The sequence below is a fragment of the Prionailurus viverrinus genome, chromosome B2 (assembly GCF_022837055.1).
Source record: "Prionailurus viverrinus isolate Anna chromosome B2, UM_Priviv_1.0, whole genome shotgun sequence".
In the NCBI taxonomy this organism is placed as follows: domain Eukaryota; kingdom Metazoa; phylum Chordata; class Mammalia; order Carnivora; family Felidae; genus Prionailurus; species Prionailurus viverrinus.
In genome coordinates, this window is record NC_062565.1 from 45,063,136 (window position 1) to 45,077,797 (window position 14,662).

The 14,662-nt window shown below is 44.6% G+C and overlaps 1 protein-coding gene across 1 annotated transcript in view; it reads right to left on the bottom strand.

Moving 5' to 3' along the window:
* The window catches only part of TNFRSF21 (TNF receptor superfamily member 21), a 70,361-nt gene that overhangs the window by 23,339 nt on the left and 32,360 nt on the right, over nucleotides 1-14,662 (bottom strand). Inside the window, exon 4 of the mRNA XM_047859190.1 lies at nucleotides 103-368. Within this exon, the coding sequence (XP_047715146.1) occupies nucleotides 103-368 (266 nt within the window). The remainder of the gene's footprint in view (nucleotides 1-102; nucleotides 369-14,662) is intronic.

Genomic DNA, 14,662 nt, shown 5'->3' on the forward strand with positions numbered 1-14,662 from the left:
AACACCCAATATCTGTATTTTTCCTTATTATATACACCTGGTAAAATCTGAACACAGGGACCCACAGGTTAGTTGGAAAGACCAACAACCCAGGGACATTACCTGGGCCGTATCTTCCATCAGTCCCCGAATCTTCTCCACGACATCGTTGCGCCGGTGCTGGCGCAGGGCACTGATGAGCTGGGCGAGGCTGGCCTCAGGCCCCCGGATGGTCCAGTGCTGCAGAGCTGCGTAGGCCCGCTCGTGGTCGGCCGTGTACCCGTTCGAGAAAGCGGCCACCTCCCGCTCACTGGCATTGCACAGAAACTGATAGATATCCTTCCACTGGCTTCCCACTTGGGCTGCTACGAGCTTCAGGATGTCAATCCCTAAACCAGAGAGAAAATAAAATGAAAAAACAGACACAGGCACACGAGGAAAGGTCTTTCTTTATATATGGCGACTGTTTTAATGACCTAAAAGAAGCATGCTCTCCCCTTGTAATAACATCCAAGGGAGTGGACTACCTTCTATAAGCACTTAACATACACAACCCCTCCTGGGGACTAGTCAGGTACGCTCCTATAAATTTCACTTCCTGAATATGGAACCAGAAGAAGGCACAATCCTGGAAGTACAATAAATAGCCCCCAAAACGATGTTTTGAAAGCCAAATCCAAACAAAAGAACCAGGGACTCCTTTGTTACTGCTAAAAACAAGTGCATCCACAGCTCCTGAGTGGCTCAGCTGCTTACGCGTCTGACTCTTGATTTCAGCTCAGGTCATCACGATCTTGCATGGGTTTTTGGGTTTGAGCCCCACATCAGGCTCCGTATTGAGAGTGCCAAGCCTGCCTGAGATTCTCTCTCTCCCCCTCCACCGCACACCCTTTCTCTCTCTCTCAAAATAAATAAATAAAACTTAAAAAAAAAAAAAAAAAAAAAAGTGTAACCAGAGGCCCCCGGACTAAAAAAGTGGTGAAATTAAGAAATTAAGAAATTCATGAGATTAAGAAAAAAGTAAGCCATGGATTAAAAGCGCAGTGGGCTTTATCCAGCACCATCTGGGTAGAGTGTTCAGATTCTGGAAATAATGTCCTTTATGTCAACTGACGGTATGCCCAGCCATTCCAGCCCAATGGAGGCACTCCTTAAGAACCTCTGGCTCCTTGTGCTCTAATCCTATGCTCAGCAAGCAATTTTTTCATCTATTATTCAGTCTCCAAAGCTGACTTGCACAGTTAAAAGGGAGACAACAACCAAAGTGAGACTATAATAACAATAGCTATTATCTCCCCGGTTTTATGTCTCAGACACTAGCTCTTGGAACATCTTTATAAAGCGTTAACATTCCAACCACACGGATAAGACCACAGTACCTAGAAAAGTTAGACAATCTGCCCAACAGCACAAAGGCAGCTGGGTCGGAACTGAACCTGACTCACTGGATCACATATTATACGGTCACTCTGGCGGATCGGTCACTTGTAAACTCCGTCAGTGTGGGTCTACGGGACCCAGATCTGATGAACGCAGGGTGAAATGCTGAGTCAAATCCCAGCAGCTGCAAGCTCGAGGTGAGTGCCTGACATTGACCCTCTGTGAGGTGTGGCTCTCCCTTAGCAATACGCTTTGGTGTCTTCCTGTACACAGCACCTTCTCTCGGCATTTACACGTTGGCTTTGCCCAAATTGGTACACGGCATTACAGAGAACCTCACAGTTGGGGACCTGGCAGACAGTTTACCACAACAGGGGGTGAGCCCTCTCAGCCAGTACCATGTCTTCGAATGAGGCCGTGCTCCCATGCCCAGATACCGGAGGTATTATGTTAACTGTTATGTCTTTAAAACACTAACTACTCAAAAAAAAAAAAAAAAAAAAAAGGAGTCAAGCTCCCACGTGAAGCTTAGGGGAAAAAGAAGAAAAGAAGAGAAGAGAGGGAAGATTCCTGGGATCGAGAACTGAATTTTTTAATTAACTAGAGGTTAACTAAGGGGAAAAAGTCTTTTTTTTTTTTTTTTTGCTTCAGTCAGTTCTTGGGGAAAGTAATTATAAAACTAGCTCTCAATGTTTGCCTAAGAAAAGAGCAACACTAATTCCAGAAGTTTCTTTGAAAAATGGAGAGCTTTGTGTTTCCTCGATGTCAATCCTTACTCTGCCATGCAAACCTATAGAGGCAGATTTATCTGCAAGATTGCATACATATCCTGAACCAACCACCCGCAACTGGCTTTTAAAAATAAGTTCCTGGTAGAAGGCTGCTTTCTTGTCAACTCTAAGAGTAGAATGCCACAAATTGAGGCATTACTGTACTTTCCACACGATTTTCCCTGGGCAGTGTGAGATACACTTGAACTAGTTGCTTTTCAATTTTCATGGCAATGTTTAGCCAGATACAGAGCTTTTGATTTCAAGCAACAGACACCTAAAAAAAAAAAAAAAGTCTATGTCCTATTTAAAACCCTTCAGGTAACTTTAAGGAGACAGCCAGCTCTTTGTGATTGATGCGGTAGGTTCTTCCAAATACCAAGAGGCTTGTTCATCCCTGAATCTTAATTTAGGTTAATTTGACTAAGGCCCACAGTGTCTTACACGAAAACATGACTGCATTTTCTTGTACATGGGACTTTTGCCTAAATCTTCATAATGCCCGTGACAGTGTGGCTTTGGGCAAACCACTAACTGTCATGTCCATTTCCTCATTTGTACAATGGAGATACTCACTAGAGTCCCTGGGGATGGGCTGATTAACATTTTCTATAGAGTTGATTTATTTTTGGAAGCACCCCGTCATTATAAATGCTCCATATACTAAACACTAAAACTTAAAACTAAATGCATTTCTGATGCAAATACACAGCCTTTATAGAGTAATTACAGAGTTTAAAAGGCTCAAACCTAACAACAGTTCCCTCTCCCCAAACCCAGTATTTATACTTTGTTTCAGTCACAAAATAAAGAAAAAGGAGGAAAAAAAGAAAAACACAAAGAATGGATACACTGAAACTTTCCTTCAACTAACTGATTGGAAGCTAAATTTAAGGCCCACAGATCAGGTCTCATTTTATTTCTTTCTTTATTATTTTTTTAATGTTTGTTTATTTTTGAAAGAGAGAGAGAGAGCGTGAATAAGGGGAGAGAGAGAGGGAGACACAGAATCCGAAGCAGGCTCCAGGCTCCAAGATGTCAGCACAGAGCCCAACACAGGGCTCAAACTCACAGGCGGTGAGATCATGACCTGAGCCAAGTCGGACGCCTAGCGGACTGAGCCACGCAGGCGCCCCTCATTTTTTTTTTTTTTTAATGGCAGAGAGAGCTACTGGAGAGAGCAGCCTTTCCACACCACAGGGGATCACAACACAGCAGGAGACGGGCCAGTCTGAACTGGCCCAAGAGCCTACGGCCCCTGGTCCCCACCCCCACAAAGGGGAAAGAAAGACCTGTGGAGTATTTCAAGAATATTTGCTGAGCGGCCACTGCGGCTTACTGCGTTTGCTGGACTGATGACCCCTACAGAATTTTAATGCAGAAAGAATGATATCGCCAAGAAAGTGAAGTAATGCCAATGAAATGGAAAGTGTGATGGGCTCTGGGAGTGCTCTTTACTTAGAAAGAAGTTTTAGGCAAAACTAAGCCATACAACTATAGAGAAAAGCAGTAGGATAACAAAACCACATTGAGATAGTTACGTGGGGGCTGCGGGAGCGAGGCGGAGGTTACCGGGTAACGAAACAGAAGGGACTTGAGAGGTAGTCACAAGGTTCTCTTTGTCAAACTGGATGCCGGGGAAATGGGTCCTCTTTTTATCTTGTTACTTTATTATTGGTTCGAGATCAGCTAGCCAGTTAGTAGTACCTCTACTGCAGTTAATAGGGAACGTGGTGTAGGACAGGAGCCTTATTATATGCTGAAATTATGAATGCACTTGGGGTCGGATACAGTGTGTATGCTTCTTCCTGGCCTGTTATTACTGACCAAGCAGATGCTGGGAAAGTTTTCTGTGGGGCTAGTAAATTTATTTCTTTTCTTTAAAAATTATGGTGCCCTTGGGGCTCCTGGGTGGCTCAGTCGGTTGAGCGTCCAACTTTAGCTCAGGTCACGATCTCGCGGTCCGTGAGTTCGAGCCCCGCGTCAGGCTCTGGGCTGACAGCTCGGAGCCTGGAGCTTGCTTCCGATTCTGTGTCTCCCTCTCTCTCTGCTCCTCCCCCGTTCATGCTCTGTCTCTCTCTGTCTCAAAAATAAATAAATGTTAAAAAAAAAAAAATTTACAAAAAAAAATTATGGTGCCCTTAGGGGGGAAGTAAAGGGAGGTCAGCACAGGTTTTCCGTAAAGGGCAACAGTAAATATATTAGGTTTTGAGTACCGCCATGATCTCTGGCCGAGGTCTCTTCCTCGACTCTGTTGTGATGTGAAAACAGCCATAGATGATACACATGAGTGTGCCTATAAGAACCTTTATTTACAAAAACTGGGGGTGGCCTATGTATGGCCCACACACTGTACTTTGCCACCCCCTGAAGCAGATGCACTTAAAAGGGACCATAGCTTGGGGGCGCCTGGGTGGCTCAATCGGTTAAGCGTCGGACTTCAGCTCCAGTCATGATCTCACAGTTCATGAGTTTGAGCCCCACATCGGGCTCTCTGCTGTCATGATTGAGCCTGCTTCGGATCCTTTGTAACCCCCCGCCCCTCCCCGACTTTCTCTCTCTCTCTCCCTCTCTTTCTCAAGAATAAACAAACATTTAAAAAAATAAAAAATAAAGGGAACATAGCTAGATTATCAAATGGCACAAAGATTTAGAAAAACATCTTGTTAAAAGAAACACCCTGCCGACACACACACAAGACAATGAGAGTTCTCGCCCCAATCATTAATGTGAAATGGGGGTAACTGAAAGAGAGACCAACCCTGGTCCTGGTCAACTGTCCTATCCAAGTCCCAGGTTTTTATCTATCCCGGAGACAGAGGAGCTGAATAGATGGGACTCATTTAGCTGAAAGGGATGCCACATCTCATTCCTTAGGTTGAAAAATAACACATCCCTCCACCCACGGAAGTGCTGACAAGGGTGTGAAGCTTAACTTTGCTCTTCCTGTGATGTCAGGTCCCGGAGCTCTGAGAATGAAGCTTCTAAAGAAATCAGCAAAGGAGTCAAACAAGCCCTTATCTGCCAGATAGTTGCTAGGGGCTGTGTGTGAGAAGGTGGCCCTGGCCCCAGGACACGGCTTTTGAATTTTGAGGAGCAAGTAGCGGAAAGATCATGAACTTAGTCATCACAAGATACGGTTTCAAATGCCATGACTTGTTAGTTGTGTGACCTTGGGCAAATGACCACCCCTAAGATTTCAGGGTCCACATCAGTAAAATGACAATGCCACCTCTGATCTCATAGGGTAGGTAAGGAGATTTATGGGATCGGGTAGTAAAACCGTCAAGCCGAGAGCCTGAGTGCACATCGGTTTCGCTTCCTCTGTCCCCTCCACCTCTGCAAAGACAGGTCGTCGAGACAAAGGACCTGAAAGATGGCAGGGGTTTTGCAGAGACCTAGGGATTATAGCTACTTGACAATGAAGGCCAGCACCAGCATCCTGGCTTCCTGTGCTTTTTGGAACCTCACTGGCACATACCAGAAGGGGCACCGCCACACAGAAGGGCACCATCCACAGAAAGGCAGATGTGAAAGAAAAATGTTTCTGCCCCTGCAACATGCAGGGCATCCTATCAGTACTCACTGCTGACCTTGCCCAGATTGGCCACCAGGGAACTCAAGAACAGAGGCATGAAGGAGGTCATTGACTGAGCTATTGTGGACGCAATGGCATTTTTCTAGTGCATCCTAAAATCCTGAATTAGATATCATCTGGGTGGCGACATTAATTTGAGGCTCATTTTGTTAAGCCCAATGTCAGCTCCAATATGCAAAAAAAAAAAAAAAAAAAAAAAAAAAAAAAGAGTTCCACCTCTTTTCATAAAAACCTGAACTGCCCTTTATAATCAGAGAAGGTATTAAAGCTCTTTCCTTTTAGAGATAAATATCTGAAATGAGTGCCATCATTAAGAACCCACATTAAAGCCTCCCCGGACGAGGTATGAAGGACAGTGATGATGGAAACAAAGGCCATCTGTAACCCACAACACAGCACCTGGTTTCATGCCGTGCACCCGGCTTCAACAGAACGGGTGCGTGGAAAAGATGAGTAGGTTATAAGCCTTGTGATGGTACCAAATTCTCATCATTTAAAAGATTCGAGCATTCCCACTGCATCTCCCATACTTGTGAAATGTAATGTCTGTTCTCATTATTCTTCTTAGAAAGAGAGGTAGAGCGACGAATAATGAGAAAATTCCCATAGAGGCAATTAATACACAACTTCCTCCTCCCTGGACAGATAACTCCATAATTATCTCTATGCTGGTTTCTCTACACGCAACAGTCTCCTGCGATGTAGACACACGAAAGAAAGAAGGAAAGAAAGAAAGAAAGAAAGAAAGAAAGAAAGAAAGAAAAAGAAAGAACAGCAGGATAAATGAGCTCGAAAGAAAGAAAGAAAGAAAGAAAGAAAGAAAGAAAGAAAGAAAAAGAAAGAACAGCAGGATAAATGAGCTCGAAAGAAAGAAAGAAAGAAAGAAAGAAAGAAAGAAAGAAAGAAAGAAAAAGAAAGAACAGCAGGATAAATGAGCTCGAAAGAAAGAAAGAAAGAAAGAAAGAAAGAAAGAAAGAAAGAAAAAGAAAGAACGAGCAGGATAAATGAGCTCAAGATTATCTCCCTTCTACCATCATCCTAATTCCTACCCCCCCCCCCGACATTACTCTTTACCAACACGTGCTGTGTCCTCAATGTACAGCAAGTTGGAAATCTCAGTAAAAGCCTGGCTTTAGCATTCCTAGAATTGATGTTCTTCCCTATCCAATGGTCATGTCCTCATTGGTGCCTTTTCTGACCTCCTTCTTCTGCCTGAGCCCCACGTAGGCTGTGACTACCAATATCCCCAGCACCTGCCAGAGCCTAGCACATAACGGGAATTACAACGAACATCTTGAATGAATGAATGAATGGGAGCCTTTTTTTCTCAGCTTTCCCCTCTTGCCTGAACACCCCCCCCCACCACCTTTTATCATCTCATTAATCTCTATAACTGCAGCCATCGAGAACCTGAGGGGCCACATGCTGACACACCCTCGTCATGTAACCGTGCCAGATCTCATGTGGTCAACAATGGGTGGAACCTGGGCTTCCTGGCACAGGGACCCAGTTCTTGTGCAAGAGCCTCTCCCTCTGGCAGTGCCCTCTTCCCAGTGAGGGTGGTCCACCACAACCATATCAGGCACCGGAGGAAAAAGTCTCCTAGACTGTGTGCCCCTGCAGCCAAATCCTCCTGCGGAGAGAAGCTGTCTAGACCAAGGTCTGTCTGGCCCAATTACACAGTAAGTGCTTCTAAAAGCAACATACCCGGGGCGCCCGGGTCACTCAGTAGGTTAAGCGTCCGACTGCAGTTCAGGTCATGATCTCGTGGTTCGCGACCTCGAGCCCTGAGTCGGGCTCTGTGCTGACAGCTCGGAGCCCGGAGCCTGCTTCGGATTCTGTGTCTCCCTCTCTCTCTCTGTCCCTGCCCCACTCGTACTCTGTCTCTCTCTCTCAAAAATAAAACTAAAACAAAAAATTAAAATAAAATATAATAAAATAAATAAATAAATAAATAAATAAAAGCCACACACCAAAACCATGCACCTGTGTTTGGTAGTAACTAGTATGGTTACGGGATGGTTTTAAAAATGGGATTATCAACAGGAATCACTCTCAACGCATCACACAGGAAACTACTTTATCAGCACTTGGGAGCTCAGTACGCCAAGTTAAAAATACTCCTTTCCTCTAGTTGGAAGTACAAAAGTTGAAAGAACTGCTTAAACTTCATTTTAACTCGAAAAGTGACTTCCGAAGCAGAATTAATCACTATCTTGTTGAAGGCTCAATGGACAATCACTATAAGCTCAGATGAATCTCAAAAGCTACTAAAAAAAAAAAACCACTGTGCAAAGGTCTCATAAAGCTAATGATGGGCTGTCTACCAAAGACAAGTTCTATCAAAACAGTAGACAATTTTCCAGATGGAAGAAATAGATACCACTGATGCTGTGGGGAAAACTAATAACCTTGTATTTCACTCCGTGGAGGAAAACAAAAAGCACAAGGCCCAAGATGCCTCCTTTCTCCTGGTCTTAGTCTGTGTTTGAAGCTGTTCATTTATTCATTCGACAAAAACATATCGAGCCCTTATTCTGCACCTGCCACTGTCGTAGGCACTGGGGACACTGTGGTGTACAGGGCATAACAAAAGCCTTTCCTGCATTCCACTGGGAGATATGGAAACTAGTAAGATATTTAGCGTGATAGACAGTGAGGCATGCTGGGGAGAAAAATGTAACAAAAAGTCACTGGAGACGTTTGAACCAAGGAATGGCACCATCTGACTTCCATTTGAGCAGGGTCATTTTGGCTGCCGTCAAGAATACATGGAAGGGATACAGGTAGAATAGAAGCCACCGGTCAGAGGTCACAGCGATCTCCCCAGGGAAGGGACAGTCATTTGGGTCTGAGGGGCAAAATGATAGTAAAGGGTCAACCTCTGAATGTATTTTGAAGGGAAGGCTGATGAGATTTGCTACTGGGTTTGCTGAATATGGGGGGAGATAGAAGGAGTCACTCTAACATTTTGGCCTGAGCACCTGGAAGGCTGGAGGGGCCTCTTTCTGCAATGGGTGACTGATGTGGAGGCGTGGCTTGGGATTCAGTTTAAACGTTTTAGGTGTCGAACGTCTAGACATCTGGGTCTATCGGGCAAGGGAGAGGATATTTGTATATTACATTCAGGTTCAAGAACCAAGATGCACTTGGGAATCACCAGCAGATAGACGGTATTTAAAGACCTTAGCCACCAAGGAAGGGAGAGTGTACAGGTAGGGAAGAGGTGCAAGTCCTGAGTTCTGGGGCTGTCCACTGTTTATAGGTCAAGTTAAAGAGGAGGAACTAGCCAAGGAGATGGAGAAGGAATAACTAGAGAGGTGCGAGAAGAACCAGGAGAGAACAGTGTCCTAGAGGCCAAGGTAAAGAAATGTTTCAAGGAGAAGGGGATCAAGAATGTTAAATGCTACCAATAGGCCATGCAGATTCAGAGGAAACTGAACTGAACAGACAAAATCATGTTGTCAGACTCTACAGAAAAGACGCAAGATTGTAGCTAAAATACTGCCATATTTCACTGATTCTAAGACATCTGAATGCATATTTCAGTCAATGCCTTTTCATATCTTGGTTACAGTGGATTTTCTTCCTTAGTGGTATTATATTTTTAATGTTTAATTTTGAGAGAGAGAGAGACAGACAGACAGACAGAATCTGAAGCAGGCTCCAGGCTCCGAGCTGTCAGCACAGAGCCTGACGTGGGGCTTGAACTCACAAACCACGAGATCATGACCTGGGCCAAAGTCGGCCGTTTAATCAACTGGGCCACCCAGGCGCCCCCCTTAGTGGTATTTTAAAAAATGTTATGTCACCATCAGTGGTGTCTTAGATTTGATAAAATATAAAGAGTCATTATCTTTTTAACTTATAAACTTGAACCCACCTATTTTTTAAAATACGTCACAGCATCCACACTTAATATGTCAAAATCTGTGCATACCCTGCAATGTTAAAAACCAATTACTCAAGAAGAACAACCAACAGAAATCTAGAAATTCCTCCTCCTCTGCAAAATCTGCTTACATAACACCTGACCAGGTTGATTCAAGGGCACTGATTTTTAAGGATTTTTTTTGTTGTTTTTTGTTTGTTTGGTTGGTTTTTATTTGTATTTTAGCCCTCTGTGGGGGAAAACACTAATTTGTTTTCCAAAGAGCTTAAATGCAAAAGCTGTTAGTTAGATAAATTACAAAATAAAATATACACTTAAAACTAAATACCATCCCCTTAAAGCCCAGAGGAAGCATCATCAGCGGGTGGGCCTGGGGAGGACTGCAGCCTGCGATTCCCAAGGGCAAAAGCCCATCCCTGGCCACTTTGTGCACGAGATAATGCTTTTTAGGCTCCAGTGATAAGAGGCTTTTCTCCTGCAACAGTTCTTTCTGCTGCATAATCCTCAGACATCCTCAGAGGTTAAACAGATAGGTGCTGTCGGCGGGAAATGGCATTAGTGGAGGCAGAGGTGGAAAAGGCAGCGGGGGTAAAGGGGGAGGTGGAAAAAAAGTCTCTTCCTGCCACTGTAAAATAGCTGTGGTGGGGCAGCCCCGGGGACGGAGCAAAGGACACAGCGGCCTCTTAAAATGGAACAATCTGCTCCCTTCAGCCCAGCTTCCCGGTGTTTACATTTCAAGTCTACTTCCCATAGGAAATTTGGGCTGACAGAGAGGTGACCGTCTGGAATTTTTAGTCAAGGAGGCTTGAGGCAAAGAAGGAAGGTTTCTTTGGTTGCAGCTGTCTGCTGTCTGGGGCTGAGAACACCACCAAGTTCAACAGATGTGACTTCAGATTAGCAGGACTCCATCACCTCTGACTTATCTGTAACGGCCTTTATTTATTTATTTTTTTACGAGAGCCCTCCAAGCCTAAGCTTAAGAGAAAAGTGAAAAGTAGGAAATCGGTGTAACTTCTATAGAGGAGAACTCATTATTGATGACAATTTTGTAGTTGTTTTATTTCAGACAAGTTGGGTTTTGCTAAGGGAAATAAAATTTTCTTAATAGAGCATGATAAAAAAAAAATCAAGCATAGAAATTTAGAAGTTTCTAGCCTCAGGTGATTCACGGGAAATTTCAAAAAAATCTCTCAAAAAATAAAAATCAAATACAAAATTCGTAGAACAGGATATGCCACTCAGTAAGCGTGAGGTAAGTCTTTGTTGAAGCAAAGTAAACAATGGAAACTTAATGGTAACAGAAGCCTTTCTTATAAGGCTAGAAAAATATATTTACTAGTCACAGTTGTACCCCAGAATTACTTTCATGATCTTGCCTATGTCAGCACTAACAAACATCCCGTAACATCACTTTAGGGGCAAAAAAAAAATGAGTCGAGTACTTATTATCAAATTCCTAACACACTTCACTTGTTCATCATTTCTGAATGCTGCATATGGTAGTTTCCATAATTCGATTGCAATGTTTTAAGTGCTCCCTGAAACCTGACTGAAGAAGTCTATTGATATTGTTCAAAAAATATCCAGGGCACAGCTTCCGGTTACTCAACCTCTGTCCCCTACCAACCACTGCAACCTGGGGGAAAGATTTATGCCAGAAACACAGTCCCAACTGGACCGCATCTGGCTGCTTTCCCTGGAAAGAGGATGAAGGCTATGAGAGCTGGGAATCCAAGAGACAGGTTTCCTTCACAACCCCCGTAAGGACCCATTCTCCCATACCTGACCCATCCTGAAGGAGGAACCACAATTTGGAAAGAAAGGAAACACATTTCCTAAGCCTACTGCTGGGATTCATAAGGACCTAGAACCAAGGATGATGCTCGTAAGTAACACTTAAAGAAGAGATAGGTTTTGCTTATTTGCTGGGTAGTGCTTTGCTTGAGCAGCGGGGTAAGGATAGAGAACAGGATGGAAGAAACAAAACACGTATTACCAGAAACTCAACCCCTAAAATATAGCTTCGTTCAAGGACAGTGTCTGAACTTTTTAAATAAGTGCACTGGCAAATTACGTCCGGGTTCTCAGGCAGCACTGTTTTCCCAAAGAACAGTCTTTACAGACAGACTGGGATATCAATCTTAGACAAATAAAGTTATGCAATCAAGTTATGCAAATAAGAGGTTTAACGACCAAGCCAGCTGAGCTGTATTTGAACTTGAACTTCGTCTTCAGGTTTCAAGCCTGAGACACGGAAGCAGTTTGGTGTTTGGTCGTGGGTCGTTCTTAACTTCACTGGTCAGTTTTTGCAGCGCCGAAGGGCAGGATTTTGGAATGGAAGATGTTGGAGATACTTGAAGCCAAGACCTTCATCCTACCAGTGAGCAAAACCGGGGTCCACAAGGTCACAAGGTCCTTCCCTCTGCATAGCCTCCCTCCAAGCCAATGCTGTCCTACTGCACATGTCCCCTGAGCATGGTGGGTTCCTCCCCCCTCCCCCTTGCCCCAGGCTGCACTGTCGAGGCGACCACGGGAGCAGGCTGGGTGAACAAAATTCCTTCCTCTCGCCCTCGAGAATGCTGAGAGTCACAGACTATGTGCCACACTGTCAGTTTCTTTCCAGCTCTTTTTGTTCTGGTCAGTCGGGCTTTGAGGCACGTTATGACCACCGTTCTTAGTGTAGATTTTTTTTTTTCCCTGCAGCCATTTCTCCTGACCCACAGGACTCATTAAATCTCACCCTCGATGGAGTTCTACTTGTCTTGAACATCAGATACAACTGTCCCTCCACCCTGGCCTCAGCTCTCCACGAATGCTTAGTACAGCTCAACTTCCTGACCTTCCTGTGAGGAAAGAGAGAAAGAGAAGCAAACCGAGCTGGCAGCTTTATCAATATTTACATATGATCTCATAATTTAGTCTTCATCAACAACCCCATGAGATAGGAGCTATGTCCACATTACAGATGAGAAAACTGAGGAGAGGTTCGGTAGCTTGGCATAGTTGCACAGTCAGGACGGAGAGTCAAAACCGCAGGTGAATCCACCCATCAGCCCACATCTCTCACTGCACCATGATGCCTCCCGGGACCAAGCAAAGTGTTACCCACCCTGTCCTTCTTGAGTCTTGGTTGCTTCCCTGAACATAAGTCTTTTGAATATGTCTCCCGCCAACCCTGACTCCCCTTCATGGGGTCACAGGAAAGGAGACAAGTGGAAATAAAGGAGAAATCGGTTACAATGATAGATTTACAATAGCCCAGGTTTCAACCTTCTGCCCACTCTTCCTCCTCCAAACAATGGAGAGATGTGGGAGAGGCAGCAGCACATGCTAGTGACCAGCTCAGAATCCAAGGCCAGCTGTGTGAATGCCAGTCCTGGCTCACCACTGGCTTGACGTGTGGACCTTTGTCAAGTCATGTAATCCTTCTGTGCCTCCGTTCTTAATATGCTGTAGAATGGGCACGGTCCTGCCATTATAAGGTTGTTCTGAGAATTAAATGAGAAAGTACAGGGGCGCCTGGGTGGCGCAGTCGGTTAAGCGTCCGACTTCAGCCAGGTCACGATCTCGCGGTCCGTGAGTTCGAGCCCCGCGTCAGGCTCTGGGCTGATGGCTCAGAGCCTGGAGCCTGCTTCCGATTCTGTGTCTCCCTCTCTCTCTGCCCCTCCCCCGTTCATGCTCTGTCTCTCTCTGTCCCAAAAATAAATAAATAAACGTTGAAAAAAAAATTTTTTTTTTAAAAAAATGAGAAAGTACATATAAATCCCACAGAACAGTACCTGGCACACAGTAAGCATCCGATAACCCTGGTGTATTCTCTCTCCCTTCCTCCAAACCAGTGTGTCAATGCCAAGGCCTTACATAGGCTCCCTTAGAGCAATTTGCTTATAGAATAATCTTAGGCAAGGACATTTCTGAGTAAAACCGAGTTAAAGTCAGAGGATGTCAAGAGCAGCCAGAAAGGTGCTTGAGTGCCTGAGAAGCAGGCCATGAGGGTGTAAGGAAAGGATAAATGAAAGGAGAATGCCTCTGCCTCTTCAAGGTCAAGGTGGGAAAGTTCCGTGTATATTGCAAGAGCTTTAAGAACTTCTTTACTTTCACCTGCTGCCAAGATCCAATTCGTCTCCAGCTCCCAGCTTCTTCACCTCCCGCAGTCGGAAATCATCCAATTAAGAGGCTCAGCAAAGGTAGCGGAACACTGCCACCACCTGCAGCCCCCCCAAATGAATGACCACCTAGGGACCATCACCATCCCCATGAAGGCAATCCAGGGAGACGTCCCCTTCTGAAACATACCTTCGTCTCTCCCTCCCCATCCACTTCTGAGTCCCTGTGGCCAAAGGGCTAAGTTCTTTTGCTCCCCCAGCCTCAGCCTTCGGTATCCTCACAGGCAAACAGCCTCTCCATGCTGTCATTTAAGAAATAGGAGTAATTGCTTTCAAACCCCGATAGCCTCTGAACTGAGCAGGACCTTGCAGTCCTTTGACCAGAGAAGCAACACCTGAAATATAAAGAGCACTGTCCCAGGAGCCAAGAGACTCAGCCTTAGTTTCTTCTCTAAGCCTACTGGCCACATGACGTTGGGCAAGTCACTGTTCTCGTCTGGCACTCAGTTTCAGCTTCTGTAAAATGGTAGATTAGACAAATATACACACACACACACACACACACACACACACACACACACGATCTCCAACTTGAAGCTCTCCCCAAATAAAACTAAACCAAATACCTTCTACGTTACTAAAGCCTAGTCCTTGGACTGTACCTTAACCTTGGTGTTCACACACACATAATTAAATGAAAAAATAACAGAAGTCAAGCGTTTAAAACGAGTCACGTTTGAAATTTCCTCTTTTTTTTTTTTTTTTTTTTGCCTTGGGATTCCTTAAAGGTAACCCTGGTTACAAACAGGAAGAGTTGACTTCAGACACTATAGTCCCCTACTTCAGCCAAAGTGCAGCTAATTCAGAATCAGGCAGATTGACCATTGAGTTCCTTTTCAGGAAAACAAGTCAACATCTGGATGACAACTCTGACACA